The sequence below is a fragment of the Cottoperca gobio genome, chromosome 16 (genome assembly GCF_900634415.1).
Source record: "Cottoperca gobio chromosome 16, fCotGob3.1, whole genome shotgun sequence".
NCBI classification, from domain to species: Eukaryota; Metazoa; Chordata; class Actinopteri; order Perciformes; family Bovichtidae; genus Cottoperca; species Cottoperca gobio.
This window is the reverse complement of record NC_041370.1, coordinates 7,799,355-7,820,085: the sequence shown is the minus strand read 5'-3', so window position 1 is coordinate 7,820,085 and position 20,731 is coordinate 7,799,355. Positions and strand designations below refer to the sequence as shown.

Here is a 20,731-nt window from a genome sequence, read left to right as displayed (position 1 = left end):
TTCTCCCAGAGGCGGTGCATGACGCGTGTGTGTGCAGAGCCTTGGCGCTCCAATCTTTCAGCTTATTAATTTCATATTTACTCATTTATTTTTAAATGTGTTGAGTGATGGAAAGGCAGCAGACTGCAGCTCAGAGGTGCTTACATGGCAGATGGGTTTAAAAGGGGAAGTGAGCCAGTGTCAGAGGCAAGATTTTCAATTCAAAGTTGAGTGATGTTTTTTTATTTTATTATTCATGGGGAGTGAGAATTATCCAAGGGAAGTTGACATGGCGGCTTCTAATTCAATACAAACGCTACACTTGATCAGTTCGGGGCTCAAATGACCTGCTCAACGGCACACTGACCACATCTTTTGAGACAGGGGAAAGAAATCCAATGTATGTCGTTCTCCAAGCCTGAGGGGTTCAAACTTGCAGATTTACAGTATTCAAAGCCAGTCATCGTGCCTGTATTAACTTCATGCATCACAGACCAGCTACCTATCAAAGTGTAAATCAGGTGGTTGGAGGCGCGTTCTAGCCAGATGTTGAAAAGGTCGCTCTAAGCCGCATACATGATCTTAGCATTGCAATTTAAACCTAGCTACTTCCTGTGTCTTGGGCAGATGTAATAGATATCCTATATAAGAAATGTATTTGATTGAGGCCAGTCCATTGACACAGAGCTGCCACTGCAGAGGGCTTTATCAAAAAAGTTGAACCTGACTCAACTTTTTCCAGAACCACATCAGACCCTGATGAGTTTTGCAGGTTGAATATGTGAGAGGCACTGCACTGCACTGCGTCTTGCATGCTCATAACCCATACATGCAAGTCATCCATGTGCCTTTTTCTCCAACATTTGTTCCCGCTTCTTCTTCTTCTTCTTCTTCTTCTTCTTCTTCTTTTCCTTATCCTCCTCCCTCTTCATCTTCTTCTTGTTCATCTCCTCTCCTGCCTTCTCATTCTTCTATATGGATCATTTTCTCTCTGTGTATTAAATCACTATTTGGATTTTATCCAGATACGAGACACATTAAATTAGGGGCTGCTGCAGTGATGAGTCAGTTACGTTTGTGAGGCCATGTGTGGAAGGTCAGCATTAGAAAAAAAACTAACTGAACGGGTCTTTATTATTAATTCTGCTCCTTAGATGAACTCTCTCATGCATGCATATTCAAATTGCATGTTTACATCTTCACTCTGAACCAAATGCAGAGGCTTGTTCCCACACACTGCCTCCCTCCTCCTCTCTCTTTGAACACACACACAACCACAACCTGTGTCTGTAGCTACTAAACTCTTTCCCCACAGTATATCAATGCTATTTTAATTCCCTTCTCTGCCTTAACATTTTTTATTTTACTAATAAATGACTTTATTTTCATATTTCTTCTCTCTCGTTTTTATTTTGGGCATTGCTCAACCACATCCTTATCTACATTTTCACAGTTTTGCAACTGGATAATCAAATAGTTTAATCTGACGGTTGTTATTAAGAAAACAATCTTACCACAAACTCCATCTTGTAGCTGTTATGGAGCTTTTGATTATATCTCTTGATCTTCATCAGCACATGGAGTTTGTTCAGTTTTCATGGAATTGTGAATTTTCAAATTTCCATTCCTCCCCCCACCTAGCACTTCAAGTACTTCTAGTCCTTGTTGGCTTAAAAGCTGGAATTCACTGTTGACATTGAAGGCATCTCCATGCTCTGAAGAAGATCGTGTGATCAAAGCTTCATAACAATATTAAAACGAAATTGTGGTGAGATTGTTTTCTGTTTCCAAAGTCAAGAATGAACTTTCAACCACGATCTAAATCTTGATTTAATCAATAATTCCACAATAAAACCCATTATAGATGTTTTTGAAGGGAGAAAAAGCTGCAAAAAACACGTCGCTATTTGATCGACAAGTCATCCGTGGGAGCTGCATCAACACATCAATCACAGCAATTATTTCTACATTTCTGGAAGGTCGTGTTTTTCACTGTAAAACTGCAGGGTTTACATTTGAACAGCTCTTGATACTCATACAGCATAAAAGTTATTCTGACCTCTGACCTCTGTCGTTTAACATGAACAGTGCCTGAAGACACAGCTATCACTCCGTCATCATTTCAAACAATCATACCACACTTTTGTTTCCTCTTCTGTGTTTAACGGCAGTGTCTGTGTGACGGCTCTGCGCGACGACAATTTTCCATAAAACCAATTTGTTGGTTGTCAGCCGGAAGCCCCTTTTTTCTCATTATTTGTCAAGAAGCGTTTTGTTTCTGTTAGTTTAGGGATCTTCTCTGTTGATATGAGAGAGAATTCTCTTCCAGGGTAAACAAAAAGACAGAGTGAAGTAATTGGCTGCCAGTTTGTAATGTAAGGTTTACCAGATTGCCTGTGTGATCGACCACTGACTCCTTCAAAGGCCTAAATATTCACAGTATAAAACATCAACACTGACACTTACGCACAGCAGTTATATGGCAGCTCATTTGCTCTCGTCCGCGCAAACAAAGAGATTCTCCTTGGATAACACGATTTCCGGGCATAGTAAACATCCTAACAACAGTATAAGATTCAGAGAAACGCAGCACTGGGCACTTTTGCTCTGGGGACAGCATAATAAATAAAATCTGGTCTGATAAATAAATGTAGAGCCTGTGTATTTAAAGGCCTCTGGATGAGATTATTAGCTGCTCACACAGCGATTAAAGCCAACTTAAGAAGTCGCCAGCGGCTGTGTTCCCACTGCCTAATTGAAACCATTTCTTATTTACTCATCTCAACTAAGGGGATCAGAGAGCAAGCAAAGACCATGCGCACACGGAATAAGATCCCTCTGGGGTAAGGACAGGGTGTTCATGTTGCACCAAAATGAAGGGGGAAGGAAATAAAAAAACAAAATCACAGATCACAGAAGGATTAATTCCATTTCTAAAGGCAGCCAGCGGTGGAGGAAGGGAGAGAAGGGAGGAAGGAGGAGCAGAGGGGGGGGAAGACGAATACATTTCACCCGTTTGCGACGGCGGCCTATTTCGTTTGTGTTAATTCCTCTACGCCTTTTAACTTCTAAAGCTCCTGCATTGTAGCGCAGTAGGACAGAGTGTGATTGAGAAATTTGGGAGAGTATTTTTAGCCAAAGCACTCACTTGCCCCGAGGGGACAGCATATGATATTTTTTTTGTCCCTCCTCGTCTTCCTCTCTTGCTTCTTTCGTGGTTTCACAATGACTTCTGGATTTGTGCCCGGGAGGAAGAGTTGGGATCTGAACTGAATCAGCTCTCTAGCTACATCACAGGAGCTGCCTCCTGATTGGCGCTAGCAGGCTTGTTCCAGAAATCCTTCTTTTTTTTTCTCTCTCGCAGTCCTGATGATGTGGTGAAGCACGCTGAAAGCACGCCACATCATTGTGTTGTACAGCTCGCACGAAACGGTTGAACAATGTCACACATGTGAGCTTCAGTCAAATGTGTCTGCCAGAGGAAGTGCAGTTTGTTGAGATGTAGAGGAGTGACAGACTAAATACAAACAGATACAAATAATCTTATTCTGAAAGAATTACAGACATTAATCAGATTAAAGATACAACCGGATGTTTAAATAGCTCAAAGACATTTGAAGTCTGTGTTTGTCAATTATTTGGAGTCATAAAGCAGCAGTTTTCAAATATTGAGTACTCTGTATCCAAAATACAAATTGAAAGTAGCTTTTCCAGCCTTGTCATGCACAATACTGCTATTATTTGAAAGTGTTGTTAGCGTTGCTAGATCTACCTGAGACCATTCAAAGTTTGTAGCTCAAGCGCGAACATTTTCAACTAGCGTGGATGCTAGCACGGATGTTAGCATTGACTCTATATATATATATGATCATCATGCCACCTTGATATTAACTTGAAACACACACCAACAACAAGTTAAAACAATTTGTATCTAAATACATTGGGCTGAACTGGAGTCAATGAGAATGCAATGTGTTCTTGGTTTCCATTAGCCTTGAGGCTGTAAGTGATGTGCATAGAATTATGCTTCCAATACAACGAATTAAAGTTAATATCGTATTTTGTCACATCCACAATCGTACCAAGTATATATGCAATGAAACGCTTCGATGGCTTCTTTGATAAATAATGTATAAAATGCTACTGTGAATGTAAAGACATGCAGAACAAGAGTAGAGAGAGAGGAAAAGCAACACTTCATGTGCAGTTCAATATGTCACTATTACTATTACATTAAGAACAACAGATCCACACGTCACTGTCATAGCAACACGAGAGCTTTGTCAACACTGGCCAAATGTAATAAATGAGGCACATGTTATGTTACGAAGAGTAAGACTTTAACATCAAACAAGCAGCAACAGTCAGCACGTGTGAGAGCGTGCCGATGGTGTCAGGAGTTTAAATGTGTGTGACTGACCTCAACTTGGCCCCTGATGCCCTCGTGTTTGTATTGTGGGAAAAATAGCTACACTGATTGTGTGTATGGCATGAACCCAATCTTACACAACTCATAACTATGTGTATGTGTGTTTGAACGGTATAATTATAGCCCCATTTACAATTAGAGGATGGAACTTGGGGTCCTGACCAGCAGGTTTTGTGGCACAACCAGAATCAGGTATTATACACACACACACTGCATTATATTTACAGTTGTTTAGGTTTTCAAATATTGAGTACTCTGTATCCAAAATACAAATTGAAAGTAGCTTTTCCAGCCTTGTCATGCACAATACTGCTATTATTTGAAAGTGTTGTTAGCGTTGCTAGATCTACCTGAGACCAAACACACAAAGAACCGGCTGGCATCGTCTCATCCAGTCTGCTCCACAGACGCTGGCCTCTCTCTCTCTCTCGACACCCTCTCTCTGACCTCCCATTGAACTTCTGTACTTTGACTTTTCCCATGGATTTGAATGTTTCGTTCTGTATAGTCTCATTGACTCTAATTAGCCATAGCGGCATTTCCCACGTCTTGTGACAGCTCGTACAGACAAGCAGACCTCCGCTCGCTCCCTCCCCCCTCTCCTCTCCCTGGTCTCTCGTTTTGCATCCAGCTCTTTTTGTTGGCGCTCTCCCACGCGCCCCAGCTGTTTGGCCTGTAGTAAATGTCGCCTCATACAGCGTGCTGCTGGGATCCCAGCCGTCATGCATCCGGGGCCAAGCATCGTCTCGATCATGATATCTCAAGCTTTCCTTCACTGTTGTTTCTTCCTCCATCTTTCCTGTCCATCCTCCCTCCCGCTATCAATCTCTCCATTTTCTAATCTAATTGCTCCCATTCCTGAACCTGAACCACTCTCCCTTCTCGCACTCATTACCATACATCCTGATTGGCCAATGTTGCCTGACAGAAGCTGCGTGTGGCTTTTTGTAACACAGCCGGTTGCTCCCTGAAACTATCAGTCACCAGCGGCTGTCTGTTTCATGTTTCCATCCCTCAGAGAGGTGTAGGGAGGCGGCGAGGAGAAAATAAGGCTGACAAAGAGCTTTGCGCAGCAACTCTGTCCCTAACTTTCTTCTTTTAAAACAGCTGGCCACTCACTGATTGCACTTCATTAATGTCAGCCCCCTGTCTGCTGTTCTTGGACAGTTAGGTTGAGCTGAGAGGGAATCAAAGCAAGTGTCAGAATACAGCGAGCTGCCATGATACAGAGCCTAAGCAATCAACTCTGATTGGATTTTGAGCCACTCTAATTAACTCCCAGATTGAGAGGATGGAGCGAAAAGCGTGATACTAATTGCCAAAACAAATCGGGAATGACTCTAAATCAGTGTTCGTATCTGAATTGCAAATCTTCACGTGGTGTTTGTTTTTGTTTTGTTTTGTTTTTTTTGTAAAGTAATTTTCTTTCTTTCATCTTCATCTCTTTTGTGCTGTTGGGAAGTTGTCTAGCTGTAAGGGAACCTTTCTACAACTGTAAAGAGCTCATTAATTAAACGGAAGAAATCAAAAAGAGACGAACTGCTGTGAAAATGTACTGTCATTTACATAATTTGCAATATATATATATATAAATGTGTATATATTATGCGGATTGACAAGATCTGGAAAGGTCCATGTTGAGGCAGAGGGGAGAGGGAGGTTGTGAGGATAAAGGGGAGGAAAAGCCTACAGAGCAAGAGATATCTTTCAATTTCAATAGTCGCTGTTGCTAGTTGAAAGTGATTCGTAGTGCTTCTGCTTTTCCCGTGAGAAACATCTTCTGTTCTATCAAAAGTGATTGCTTTGGAGACTCTGCAGAAGAATAAGTACAATATGAGCATGAGCAGTGAAGGCCACCATCTCTAACCGAACACTAATATTTCAGATACAGGAATCCAAAGTCCTAGAAACTGTTAACTCTCTCTGGAAAGTTCAACAGCAACTAAAGATGTGTCCACACAAAAAAATAGTTTTGTCTTACATATTCTTTCCCCGTTTGGTGTCTCTCAGGTGGGACGTCCACACTGCGTCTTTCGTCTGTGCGGGAGCTGCCCGGCCAGCTGCACGAGCTTTACCAGCAGGGCTTTGTTCTGGCATCCGTTCACCCGTTCATCCACCCCTGTGGTCCAGAGTCCAACAGCCCACAGCACCAGCTCTACCGGGCCATACTGATCCGACTCAACGACGGGTAAGAGCCACGTGAGAGTTACTTTTATGTATTGGTAATTGTCTAGCATTGGAATAAGGGTCAAAGGGTCCAAACATTAAGTTTCCACCCAGCCTGAGCGAATGGAAACTCCGTCTATAGCTCCTGCAGACAACTATAAGAAAAGTATTTCTGTTAAGATTAAGGCCATGTACAGTACAGTGCAATTGCGTATACTGGTACTTAAGTTAAGTTGTTTTTGTCTTTTACAGATATTTACTGAAAAATACCCGGAGGATCAATTTACTTTTCTAACACAAAGGTCTTTTTTTACAGTAATAAGCCTCACTGTCATCAGGTTGATTGTTGTGGAACGTAGTTACAATTAAAGAGAGAGTGCCCTTTTTAAAATAAATGTTTTTTTACTAAACAATAACCCCCTGCTATAGTTTAGCTGGCCCTCAGGAAATCATCTTTCAGGGGCCTCATACTTCTTAACTATCCCTGAACTACCCTCTTTTACAAAAAAAAGAATGCAGCCATTACAGTCACTTAAGAAAATATGTTGAGATTGCTAATGCACCGTAATTGGTGTCATTAGGCAAAAAACACAGATTTTGCTTTGTCTTCATGGGCTGAATAGTACAAAAATGGTAGTTGATAAATGACATCAGGGTTTATATAGTCATCATTATCCATGTTTATGTTTCAGAACCACATTTTTATGTTGGTAATGAGGGATATTTGCAAGCAGAATTTTTCCACAATGGCTACCATGTAAAAAAACAAAAAAACTGTGGAAGTTGATGTTTCTTATCATCGTACAACCTTTCGGTGTTGCTTCGGTATCGACACCAGAGCATCATAACATCTGCTTGTGGCTCCGCAAGCTGTCCTGTGGGCAGCTGTATTTGGACTTGAGTCAGCAATAATCTCAATCCTCTATCACCAGCCCTTTTAATGCTCAGGCCAAAACCGGCTGCATGGCCCAAAGTCACCGCCGCCCCCTACATCTGCCCTCTAGCCCTGTGCCCGAGCCCCTCTGTCATGGGAAATAAGGGGTTGGGCACACGTTTCAGTCGGGGCATGCCGCCAGGGAGAGGCTCCAAGGGTCGTTGAAGGGCATGTAGGGGGAGCGATGGACGGTGGAGGGTGGAGGTGTCTTTTTGTCTGGGCAGAATCCAAAAAGTCACTTTTTTTCTGGACGTTACTAAAGAAAACTTCTGTAGCTTTTGGGAAATTCATGAAACCTGATCATCTTATTCACGACCACGTACCGTAAAGTCAGTTCAAGTAAAAACATGACAATCAAAAAGATTGAAGCTATGAGGAGAATTTAATTTGCTGGCAGCAGCGACACGCAGACAGACGTCCCAGTGGCTGCTTTGTCTGGCTCTGAAAGTCCAGCAAACATCCAGGCCTGTTTACCGAAACACTGCACGGCATGGATGTGTGTGAGGGTGTTTGTGAGTGTGGTGTGTTTTATGAGCTGCACATACTATAACTCTTGTTGGGTTTACATTCGTCTTTGTGCATATAGTATGTGGCTTTGTGTGAATGTGCGACTTTGTTCAGGATAAATCTCCTGCTGTTCTGGAGCACAATCAACCACAGATTTCTCAGAGCACATTTCTGAAAACTGACAAATCATTTTTGTAATTTCTTCACTGCTGAGCATAAACACAACACCGCTGCTCCTAATCTACATTGACATTTCAGTCATTTAGCTAACGCTCTCACCCACAGCGACAGCACAATAACTGCAGAAAACCAATACCTGATATTACAAGCTACCAAGAGCAAGAAGTACAATAATAAGAGCCGCTGTGCCCTGACGGTTCTGCCACAACCACATACCGATCATGTAAGAAAGACGAAACAAAGGACAAAAAACTAAAGAGAGACTTACTGTGCAAGGCTTTTGTTGTTATTTTCAGAAAAATTAATGAATAGAGGATCAGGAATGCGATTCAGAAGGGAGAAGGAGGATGACCGGAGGGAATATAGTGAAAAGATGAATGTAAGATAAAAATAATTTGTTTGTTGCTAAGTTGCAACAGAAAAATTTAAGGACTCAAGATGAGAAAACTATCATACAAAGTAAGCACTAAACATGACGAGAAATACGTTAAAAAATACAATCAAAAGGTAACAAATTAGAAGGGAAGCAATTCATTAGTTTGTGCAAATGCATGCTGATAATAGTTTAAATTGTGCTGTGAGAACGTCCAGAAATCGTGTCCTGAGGAAAAACTGCTTTCAAGTTATTGCCAACTTTCTTAAATGCCTCTCTCCTTTCCCTCATCCCTGCTGGTGTGTGTTGGAGATATCACGACTTGTTTTCCTTCCTTTAGATGAAGCCCTTCCTTGCTTGTTCTTGTCGTAGAGTATGAGAAACAACCTCCACAGCTTGAGATAATTCATTGTAGCAAACATGACAACTTAATTTGTCAAACTTTGTTTAATTATTATTTACTGTAGTTTTTGACAGAGTTGTGCGCTGCAAAGTGTTACAATAAGCCTCGCTTACTGTCAATCAGCTGACAACAGCAGGAAGAAACGACAGAAAGTCTTTTTAAACTTGTTGCCGTAGAGTTTTACTTATCACATCCAGGTTTTATCTGAGGGATCTTTGTTCATCTGCATTTTGTTTGAAGAGGTGAATGTTAAAAGGTTTGTCACTATCTAGTCATTTTCCACGACGAAAAGGCTTCTTGTCAGTTCCTACTGCAAAAACGACATTCTGTGTATAGTGTCACCATTTTCTCTGATCTATCACTTCTATGGTGAAGGTCTAGTTAAGTTAAAGCAACTAAAATTACTTAGTTAATGTTAGGGAAAGATTGTGATCATGGTTAAAAGACACCAACGTTGACTGTTGGACAATAACGCTTAAATTCAGAACTATTTGCCGTTAAAATTGGGAAAATACACAGCGCAAGAATTGCTGAATTAATCAAAAATTTACCAAGAATCCTAAAGTGAAAGAATTTAAACTGCTAAATATGTTATCAGCTCAGCATTAGTGATGCACAAAGCTCAGTGATAGGATAGTTCTTACTGAAACACTCCCCTGGGAGACGTAGTAGACTTCTCTCCTTACGTTTTTATGAACCCTCAGCTTGCACCTTTGACTTATTATCAAAGAACCAGATGTTATTAACTCAGTTGTTCATCCTTTATACTGATGCATTAACCAGGAGAGTTTCACGCCCATCCAAGCCCTGGAACTGAAGGTAACATACCATCGTCTATGCAGAAGATTGTTATGACTTGCTGCCTGTAATAACTTATAATAACAGGCAACTTTAAGTCATCTAATGTGCGGCGAAAACATGGCCTACAGCCACATTTTAGAAGGTCAAATAGTTAAAATGCATAGCACCTTATCCGCCCTCCCTTCCGGCAGATTGTGGCCATTAGTAATCACCTCCCATGCTGTTGTGTAGAACATCTCAGGTTGACTTTCCGCAAGCCCAGACATTCAGTACAGCAGTTCTTCGCTGCTGCAAAACTGGACAACAGAAATATTGATTCTGTATGAAAAGGCTACAGCTGAATGGACTGCACCTCTCTTAAAAAAAGAAAAAAGAAAAGGACATGCTTACTTTACTTTGGAGAAAAAGACACCATGAGGGGGAAGAGAGGAAGAAAAGAAAATCACAGCTGGAGTGTGAAGAAGTAGAGAGAGTAAGACTGAATGGGGGGAGAGAGGGATATTGAGTGAAAAGGGCAGAGCAGTCTACCATCCTTTGATGGCCCTGGCCGAAAGCGGGGCCCAGGCTTTATCTCCGGCGTCTGTCACCGTGGAGACAGCTGCTCACATCAGCACCAGCCCAGGGGAATCCAAATCTCCACAAGGGGAGAATGAAGGAAGAGAAATAAGAGAAACCAAAAAAGAAGCATCTCTTCTCCAGTTCCCTTTCACTGTCAGACCCAGAAATCAAAAGAAGAAGAAGAAGAAGACAGGGTGGGGGTTGGGGGGAGGTGGTTGCATGGGGGAATACAGTGAATGGGATTGAAAGCATGACAGCAAGCAGTCATTCATCCACTGCTCCAAAAAGAACAGCTTTTTGCGACTGCACTGAAACAAAGCAAAAGTCAAGGTAGAGGAGCTGATACAGCAGCTGTATAGGCGTCTTTATTTAGCATGCACAGTACGTCTGAGGACGCAATCACAGTCAAGTCTCCACAGTATTAGCCCCAGTTTGAAGGGCTCAGCCAACAAGGCACTTTACATAGAAGAGGTGACGCTGCAGGAATCCAGTGCACAGTGGGAAAGTACACAGAGGTTGTGTACATACAGCATTGTGTCATCTGTAAATGTCTGGTTAAGTGGGTTATAACTTAAGAAAACTTAGAAGGTAATTTGTCACCAGCAGCGGCCACATCCCGTTAAAACCTGCAGCGGGAAAGAAGCGGAAAAAAAAACCTGCAATGCAGACAGAATGGATTGGACCGTTTGGAAATTTAAAATGTCAACTGTCAAATTTCCCATTGTTCAATTTGATTGCGATGGAATAGGGTTACAGTTCAGCAGACAATGTCTGATGGGATATATTCATCATTATTGGGTAATTGCAAGCAGCTGCCGCATGCTCGGGCAGAGAAAGAGAGGTATTGAAAGAGAGAGATGGGTTGAGAGGGAGGAGGAAGGTGGAGAGCGTGAGAGGAAGATGGAGAGAGAGCAAAATAAAGAGGTACGTACTAAAAACCATTAGAGGGGATTTGCTCCGGTGAAATTATTCACAAATGTGTGAGATTTTGACATTCGGAGAGGTATGCTCTATTATTAAAGCTACACAGCGAAAGAGTGCTAAACACGGGTTCAGTTGCTCCCTGACTGTGTCGTCATAGCAATAGATGGGCGGTGGGTGATGGAGATGGGTTAGAGGTCAGACACGGCTCTGCTCCTGATGCAGAAAGAGTGAATTCACATTTTTACACATTTTCACTACGATGTGGAAATGGTTTTATTCAGCCTTGACTTTCTTTCGTTAGCATGAAAAAAGCTTTTTCTTTTTTTTTTTTTACAGTAAGTAAGTGCCATTCAAATCCTCTCAAGCAATTTCCTGAAACAGGCGACACACCCCCACCCCTCAGAGACTACATCCACAATGGACATTTTATAACTCACCTGTAAATTTCTAAATTTAATTTAAATAGTGCCTTCTCTCTTGGCTGCTATTACTGTTTTCTATAACTTTATTTAATGCTTTCTTATTTATTTATTGTTTGTACTATTTTAAAACACACAAAGAGAAGCCTGCGAAGTTCCATTGTACACAAGTATAATGAGAATAAATATATTATAGATATATTATATATAGAAATTGCTCGAGAGGATTTGAATGGCACTTAGAAACAAAGAAGACTTACAAAGAAAGCCACGGCTGAATTGAACCATTTCCACATCGTAGTGAAAATGTGTGAAAATGATTTCTGCATCAGGAGCTGAGTCGAATCAGACCTCTCACCCACTGCCCATTTATTGCTGCGATGACACAGTCAGTGTGGGGTAGCGTGGCTGTTGACTCTTAGTCTTGTTTATTGTTCGGGGATTCATCAGGTCCAAACTTGAGAAGGTTTTGCTTTCAAATCTCAAGTAAATTCAATGCTTGTTCCTGTGGCTTAAGTCTGACTCAGCGTAATCCCATGTAGTTGTCATGAGTGGTGATAGTGGCTATGCTATGAGCGGACACAAATAAGAGATTGAACTCCATTTAAAGAACCAGCAAATAAATAAGTGCTTATTTCCACAAAAGGTGCCGATGGATAATAAAAAAAAGAAGGTGAAAACCTAATCAGCGCGTAGGTTTGTGAGAAGGTTTTCCATTTTAAACAAAGACTCAACTTCTTGTAGACATTTTTTACAGTTTGAGTTCCACTGGAAAACAATAATATGTCAACACAATCCCTTTTCATGCCTCAGTGAACACAGCATAATTGGAAACCACACATTTACAAATGATGTAGCCACTACACTGCTAAAACAAATCCCATTGCAAGCCATTAACAGGTAATTTGCAATTAGTTACCATGTGAACGTTCAGCTCCAGTGGGAGTGATTAGTCCAACACAAGATGTTCCATGGCGAAACAAAGCATGTGACCCATCTGTGGGGCAGACAAGGAAGAGGGAGGGGGAAGGTTTAGCAGGTGTATTTACCCAGGAGGGAGCTCCAGGTAGCTGGGCGAGCAGGCAGGCAGGCATTTGACACCCGTCTAACCACGCGAGACCTCAGAGGTTGACAGCCGGTGCTGCACGCTGCATGAAAAGTCATCGTTTCTCACAGAGAAGATGGACTGCAGGTGATGCAGCTGCTATTTTTAACCCGAGGCCTCCCTCCAGGACTGAGTGCACCGTTTGAATTGTCGTTCTCAGACACATCTCTCCCTCTCCGACACTCTGCCTGCAGAAGTCTCCTTCCATTCAGAGTTTTATTCCAAAAGGAGTTATTGAATGCTTAAAAAGAAGTGACACCTCTGTGCAAAGTATTTGACGGCACAAATGAAATCAGATTCAAGTGCTTAAGTGTCACTTCTTGTTTCTCTCTCAGAAGGAATCATTATTATTTTATTGACAGATTTATAGTAAGTTTTAATAATACAAATGAATTGATATGACTATAAAAAAAGGGCTTTTCATGTAACCTTTGAAGCTCTATAGGGTCTATAGTGCAAGTATACTAATTTAGAATACAAAGAAGGAAAGACAGCAAATGGTTTGCTCTGAACTACACTACATATACGATACCAACTGTTTGTATCTGCCTCTGTGTTGTCCCCGGAGTACAAAGCTGTGATCTATGTCGCAACCATCCAGCTTTTTTGACAGTGACACCAGGCTTCTGCGATCATGCCTTTGAATGTTATGACGCTGCGGAAAAAAAGCACGAGAGGCGTCTCTCAGCTCGTCGTAATGAATGTTTCACAGAGCGTGTGAAGTTTGTACTTAACGAGTCAGTCGGCCCAGTTTCTGCTCCACTGAGTGCTGCGACAGCGGTGTACGCATAGTGACGGGTGTCAGTGACAGTAGAGTAGAAGTGAGGTGACTGTGTTTTTTTCCATGGATGACCTAAGGGAGGGCCATTGGTTATGCTGTGAAGTCTAACAGAAATACTGAGGACTGAGGTTTAAAGTGATAAAACGGGGATTTTCAAACCGTGTGAATTTGATTCATGTGGGAAAAATCGTGCTTTCACTCCATCGAGCCTATGAAGATTCAGGTTAGCAACATTAAGTCAGACAGTAAAATGACATATTAAGTGAAATTGCAGGCATATTTTTTGACAGGGCAGAAGAGAAAAACAGGTGAGGCTCATCAAGCAAACTCTCCGAGAAAATATAAAGACGCTTACGTTGCGCTCGGGTTTCTTGAGAATATAGTAGGAGAGGCGTGTATCTTTTGTGTATAACAACTCAGGCAGACTGGGTAAACTTTAAAGGGACACTAAAGTGGATTTAACAGTTGTATAATGTCTCCTGTAGCTCTGGAAGGAGCTTTGTCAGGTCTAGAGACTCTACATTTATAATAGAAAGCCTGCATCACGATCTGTATAGCTACTAGGCACAACTAACAGAAGAAGCTATTGAGTTGCATTATTGGAAGTGTAGGATCCATTGTTTTGGATCTTGACCTCTCCCACTGTAGGGACTAAAAGTCACAGATTTTGACCATTTATATTTGACATCCCATATCTGTATGCTAAGTATAACAAGCTGGAGTGAACAGCACTAGCTTAGCTTAGCATAAAGACTGGAAACAGGGTGGGAAAAGCTAGACAAGCTCTGTCCACTGGTAAACTTTTCTTTTCTTTTTTTTAAACAGCAGCTCATTAATTGACACGTTATATCTTCTTTGTTTAATAAGTAAAAAAAATCCAAGGAGGAGAGATATGCCCCAAACTATATCTTGGACAGTTGCAAAACAGCATTTAAGCGTATTTCCCATAAAACATTCCTTTAAGCTGTTGATTTGCTACAAATTTCCCATAATTGTTGCTCATAATTGATACATTAAACAGCTCAGTCTGCATCCAATGGGGAGCATGACAGAGAAATCACCGTGATAAAGCATTAGGAACACTCACACAGGCGCTGACATGCACACAGTGACATGTATCTGCACTCAGAGGGGAGTCTTTGCGTGAACTGGGAGGCTGCAAGCACAGCCTTTAACACAAACACTAGGATGCACGCATGATTCTTTTACCCTCCCACACATCAGGTGTCCATGTGAAGCCAGAGCCAGAGAACACACACACAGCCCTCTCACACAAACACACACACCTACTGTAAATGCACAAAGACTCTGTAGCACACTGAGGAAAAGGGCGTGTGTGGGGCTCCTTCTCCTTGTGAACAGGATGAGAAGCGGGGAGGTGGAAGCAGGGGCATTAGTCTCCTCAGGGCTCGCTCTGGGATTTCCTCCAGAGGACAGAATAGGAAAACGCAACATCACATAAATAGATTCTCCCTGCTCAAAATATAGAAATGGCCTCAGTGGGGAGGGCTAGCGTGTGTGTGTGTGTGTGGGGGGGGGGGGGGGAGATTTGCATTGAATTTCCTGCTTTCTGTGCTCCCCATGTGTTTCCTTTCATCCATGTCTCATGATCTTTGTCTCACTCACTGTAAATGTTTTATTGTATTTTTCTTTGACTCCCACAGTGCAACAATAACATTAACAAAAGCATCTTGATGCAGTGTAATGTGTAATGTTATGATATGGAGTTATTTTTGATTTAAAGATTTTATGGCGGCCCGGGTCTGTGAATAGCACCCTGTTTGATGGCTGTAATTCTTTTTTATTTAGGTTTTATGTGAATACAAGCGTACTTTTATGTGTCGTTGTCCAGCGGGCTGACTGGATGAAAGGCTGAAACTGATTGTCCTCTCTCTCTCCCCCCCACCCCCCCACTATGGTGCCTGCAGGGTGGAAAGGAGCCAGTCTGTCTGCCTGCCGTACAAACTACAGCTGGAAGAGTGTCTGTCCGCCGAGCAGGTGCCCACCCCAGAGCTCATCCAGGGCTACGTCAAGAAGGTAGGGGTGCTTTACAAATGCCAAACTGAAGGGTTTTGTCAGTTTGTGCCCAGCTGGAAGGAGGGAAGCAGGGAGGAAAGAAGGAAGCAAGAGATAGAGACGGATGAAGGCAGAACATTTTCTGTGGCTTATACTTCAAATAGATGCATTTTCTAGCATCAAATACTGAGGCAGAGATCCAAAGCACACATTCTGTAAGTGCATGTGAGAAATCCCAATACCAGAATATAAACCCAGTCTGCTGCTCAAATTAATTTGTTCAGCATGTCACCCTGTCTGAAGGTTCAGGGAACACAATGTCCGTATGTTTACAACTGTATTTTAGTGAAGCCACCACATGGCTAACCCTGCTTGTAAGCACGCGGCTGTCAGGCTGAAGACTTTTAACTGCAGCCTGTCACAGATTGCTTGGAGGCAGTTGCCAATGAACACACGATGTTTGAGGAGTGACAATAAAAAGGACTTTTTCTTTTTTCTTTTTACGTAATTGCTCCTTCAAACGAAAACACAGGGGTGATGCTGACATGTGTGTATTTCAGGAGTTGTCAGGTATGAATTAGTGGTAACTTTACAACTTTGATTGTGTTGCAGCTTCTCTAATAGGAGCCATGTCGACAGGCTTCATGTGCTTCTGGGACATTGTTAACTTCAACAGTGTCAACACGTCTAAAGACTTTGCCAGAAAGTTTATTTTGCCATGCTGCAGTCTATCATGAGTCTAATTCAGGCAGTGTGCAATATATTAAAAGCTATGTTTCCTTAATGATCCAAGGCTTATGGTAATTTGCAAACCAAATAGCTTAACGTTTCTGTATTTTCCATAGAGGAGATGAAAGCAGCAAACAGGAGCAACAATCACATTCGCCGATCTGATAATGAATTGGCTCTGTAGCGTATGTCACTGTTATGAATGCACTGCTGTCGAAAGCCTGTTTGAAATGGCACTTCAGATGATATATAGGAACACACCCTCCTCCTTTGTGAGCTGGTTATGCTGCGTCATCATGATTCAAATCAACCCCCTGCCTAATCTGTATATTACAGGCCGTAATGTTGGACTTTGAAGCCTCGATCCCGAACCTTTCTGTACATTTTGCCCTTCGATTAGTCATGCAGCCGCAGTCCTGTAGGACCTCATTACTGTTGGTTATCATTTTAATCTACTGAGCTGCTACAGGCTTGCTGGAGGAGGAGGAGGAGGAGGAGGAGGCCATGCTAGAAATCTATTAAAAGGGAAGTGGACATGGATGAGTGGTAGAGGAGTGAGCACCAAAGTCCATTCCCTTCAGCCTCTCTCTGTTTGCTTCTGTTTTTTTCTCTCTCTTCATCTCCTCATTTTCCTTTCATTTCTACAGTCTCTCTTCCTCACTGTCTCACTCTCTGTCATTATCCCTCTGCGTGTCTTTCTGTCATCTCTCCCCTGATTCTCTCTCTTTGGGGTTCTCGTCTTGACCTTCAGACACCTCCTCCTGGTGCCACTTTAATAACTTACCGGGGGAAATAGGAAATGTGGTCTCAAGTCAAAATTGAAATGGGTTTTTCACTCCAGGCACATCACATATTCTTGTGGCAGAATAAGCTAAGATGCTTCCAGAATATTTTTCATCAAGTTTGTACTCTGCATCATTTCTGTTGATGAAGAGAAATGACGCGATGCAAAGTTTCCTTTTTGACCTCGAAACTTCATTTTCTTGACCCGAGGTGGTTCCATCTCAGCCAGCGCAACGTTCGTTCATTTAGATTTAAAAAAGTTTAAAGAAATGCAAATTTAAAAAAAAATGTAATTGTGTATTGATCTCATACTCAATTAGGATCCAGTTTTCCTCTTGTATTGTTCAGTTAGCTTGTAGCTTTAAGGTTATTAAAATGGTCTTTTTCCTCACTATCCAACGTACTTAATATATATTCTTAATCATCGTGTTCCACATTTTAATTATATATATGTTTATACTGAGGGTAATACTCAAACCCTAGAAGAAAACTTCTGTTATGGCTGCATCATTACATCAAATCTTCACATTTAAGAAGCTGGAAACAGAAAATGTTTAAAGATTTTGCTCAATAAATGATAAATTATCAAATTTATTGTCCATTAACTTTTATTTACCCAGCTAGTTATTGACTTATTTACATGAAATTCTTCTGAAAGACAAATCGTCACAACATTTGACTTTTTGATTACATATTTTGTAAATCATTCCCATGTTGTCACTCGTATACACTGACAGTATTTCATCTGCAGTCTTTGGATATTGGACTGTTGGCAAGACGTCGCAAGAAATGTGATCTGAATGGTTGTACTTTGTCAAACACAGGATTTGATCAAATTATAATGATAATGGTACTAAAAATAAATTCAATCATTACAGTACACTATTCAAATCTACTTTGCGATCAACTGCGCCAACATTAGACAGTCGGAGCCATTCATCTCTCTCTCTCTCTGACTGCCTGCATTACCATTAAATGAGATACAACAGTTCTCTTTTATCTCAGCAATTCCATTTCAACATATTGGTATGGGGAATATGATGTGGAAGCACCCAGAGAGCGTTCACTGATATTAAACAATATGGCTGGAAACAATGTGACTGTTTTCCAATTTAATTTCATAGTGAATAACTTGCGATTTGATTTGATTTCTATTCTCTTCCCTCACCGTGGCTGGAGATAGAGACGGGCACCGCCTTTGCTTGGGGTGTAGTTGGTGGAGGGGTGCAGAAATGGAGAACGGCATCATTAACATTCTCTGATAGTTAAAGTTTCAATCTCGCTCCGTGGCAGACTCCCAATATTGACATAAAATGCCAGATGACAAAAAAAGACGGAAGGAAAAAAAGAAAAAGGGGGCGCTGGCTTTGTGATGTGGCCCGTGCATGATTTGCGTTGTGACCGCTCCAATCCAATCAACAACTGAATGATTGGAGAAGCTGCTGGGACCAAAAGAAACAGAGGAGGGTAAAAAAATAAAATAAAAAAAGATCTAACTGATGCAGAGGACTCTATGAAAAGTATTGTAGGGAAAAACAATTCAATTCCAAGATAATTAATCTCAATCAAATTCTGAAAGTTTGGTTTCAGTTTGAGGTCTCTTGGGAAATAACTTGTTGTATATGTTCTGCTTCATGCTGCTCTTATTTTGCATCCTGAATTCACATTTTAGGCATGTGAATGGATCATGAATGCAACAGTAGATTCACAAACAATATCTCCAACAAGTACATGCAAACATGCAAAGTCTAGGGATGCAAGTTGCATCCATGCCATGGCTCTAGAAACTATACATTTAGAAGGAACGCAGTATAACCAGGCGTTGCATCACCCTAACAACAGAGTTATATTAATTATAACATTAATTATGCAGGCATTCCCAGCAGTACAATGTGCAGTGCCTCTCGGAGGCTGTGAGCCGGGGGTACCGCTCATAGTTAGTGATTTGAAAGTGGCGAACAAACCCGGTCAAGGCCGTTCTCTTCTCACGATATCTATCTTTTCTTGAAAAGTTTGTCTTGAAAATGGCGTTGTGATTATATCTGCGACCAAATCGATTTCTCTTCTCCTCCTTCAGCCATTGTGGGTTGAAAAAAACAGCTTGTAGAAATCTACACAAATTAGCTCGTTCAAAGTTTGCTAGCTCTGCATAGCTCTGCCTCTCAATAGTGCGTATCTAATCAAAAGACGTGCACGTGCTGACGTTATCGTACGCCTGCTAGCTGGCCCCGGTGTCCCCAACTCGAAATCTGATTGGTTAAGGCCACAGTTTTGTCTCTGTTCACTTTAAGCGACAGGCGCTCGCACTGTTGATTCTGAAGGCCTCAGGGCAGATCTCTTGGACCCTGGCAACACATCACTGGCTGAAATATGATTGGATAAAAGCTCTAACATAAAGGTCAGACCTCCAAATCTCGATCTGAGGCTGGAAGCAGCGCAACCAAGAGGAAAGCTATGAAATGAAGAGAATAGACTATGGGGAATAATTTAATACATATTTGTGGAAAAAATATATCAAAATTAAATGTATATTCTGATGATGTTTCGGCCAGCAGAGAAGGCCTTGCTGGCCCTGACGGCCCGCCACTGGATGCAACTAATGATTCATTTTATCATTGATCAGTCAGCCGATCACAAACATTAATTCAGATCAATTATAATTAATTATTAATTATTTATTGATAATAATTAATCAATTCATTGTTTAATCTATAAATTGTAGAAGAAATAGTAAAAAAAAAAGATGGCCACCCCAAGGTGCACAAGGTGACATCTTCAAAAGGTTGTTTTGTCCAAGCAACAGTCCAAACAAAAATGTACTCAATTTACAATCCCACTGTATGTGACAAAGAAAACAGCAAATGTTCACATTAGTGAAGCTGGAAGCAGAGAACGTTTAGCATTTTTGTTTAAAAAATGACTGAAGCAATTTGTCGATCATCATAATAGTTGTCGATGAATTTTCGACTTCTTGTTTTAGCTCTAATGAAATCTAAATCAGTGAATGCAAAATAGCAGCTGTGGCTTCGCCTGTGTTTGTATCCTTCTAACTTTTATTTTATTTGTTCATGCTCCCAACAGCAGATCCATGATGCTGCTGACCAGGGTGTGATGTTCGTTGGATTTGTCCAAGAACCCTATGGGGCGCCATGCACCAGGATCCGAGAACCAGACACCCCCTCCCTTTCCCTGCACTCCAGCCCCAGCTCTGTGCTCGGTTCTCTGGGCAGCTGCAGCCCCTCGAACCCCTCAAGTCCAAGAAACCATGCAGCACCTGGAGTTCAAGCTGACGCCGTGGACAAAGAGGGGAATGAAGAGGCTTCGTGCGAGGCTAGGGAAGGAGCACCAGGTGGGGAGAAGAATCCAAGTGAGAACCATGGGAACCATTCAGGGAGCGGGGTGGAGGGCAGTCAGGGCGAGGTCTCGCCTGTGGCGTCTCCAATACCAGAGGGAGATCTGGAGCACAGTCAGGAGCTGACCGAGGAGGAGACATCGTGTCACAATAATAACAAAGACGGTGGCAGAGAAGTAAAGGAGAGGCTGAGATACCGCCTGCGGAGGGGTGATGGTGAGTTGTCTTTATAGTTGCCATCATAAGCTAAACTAAAAGAAAAGTGAAGATGAAATTAGGACGATTAAGCTCT

General features: G+C 41.7%; 1 protein-coding gene across 1 annotated transcript in view; it reads left to right on the top strand.

The window, feature by feature from the left end:
- rftn1b (raftlin, lipid raft linker 1b) overlaps positions 1–20,731 on the top strand; it is a 90,070-nt gene that overhangs the window by 33,739 nt on the left and 35,600 nt on the right. Inside the window, exons 3-5 of the mRNA XM_029451785.1 lie at positions 6,419–6,596; positions 15,488–15,596; positions 20,169–20,655. Of these exons, the coding sequence (XP_029307645.1) occupies positions 6,419–6,596; positions 15,488–15,596; positions 20,169–20,655 (774 nt within the window). The remainder of the gene's footprint in view (positions 1–6,418; positions 6,597–15,487; positions 15,597–20,168; positions 20,656–20,731) is intronic.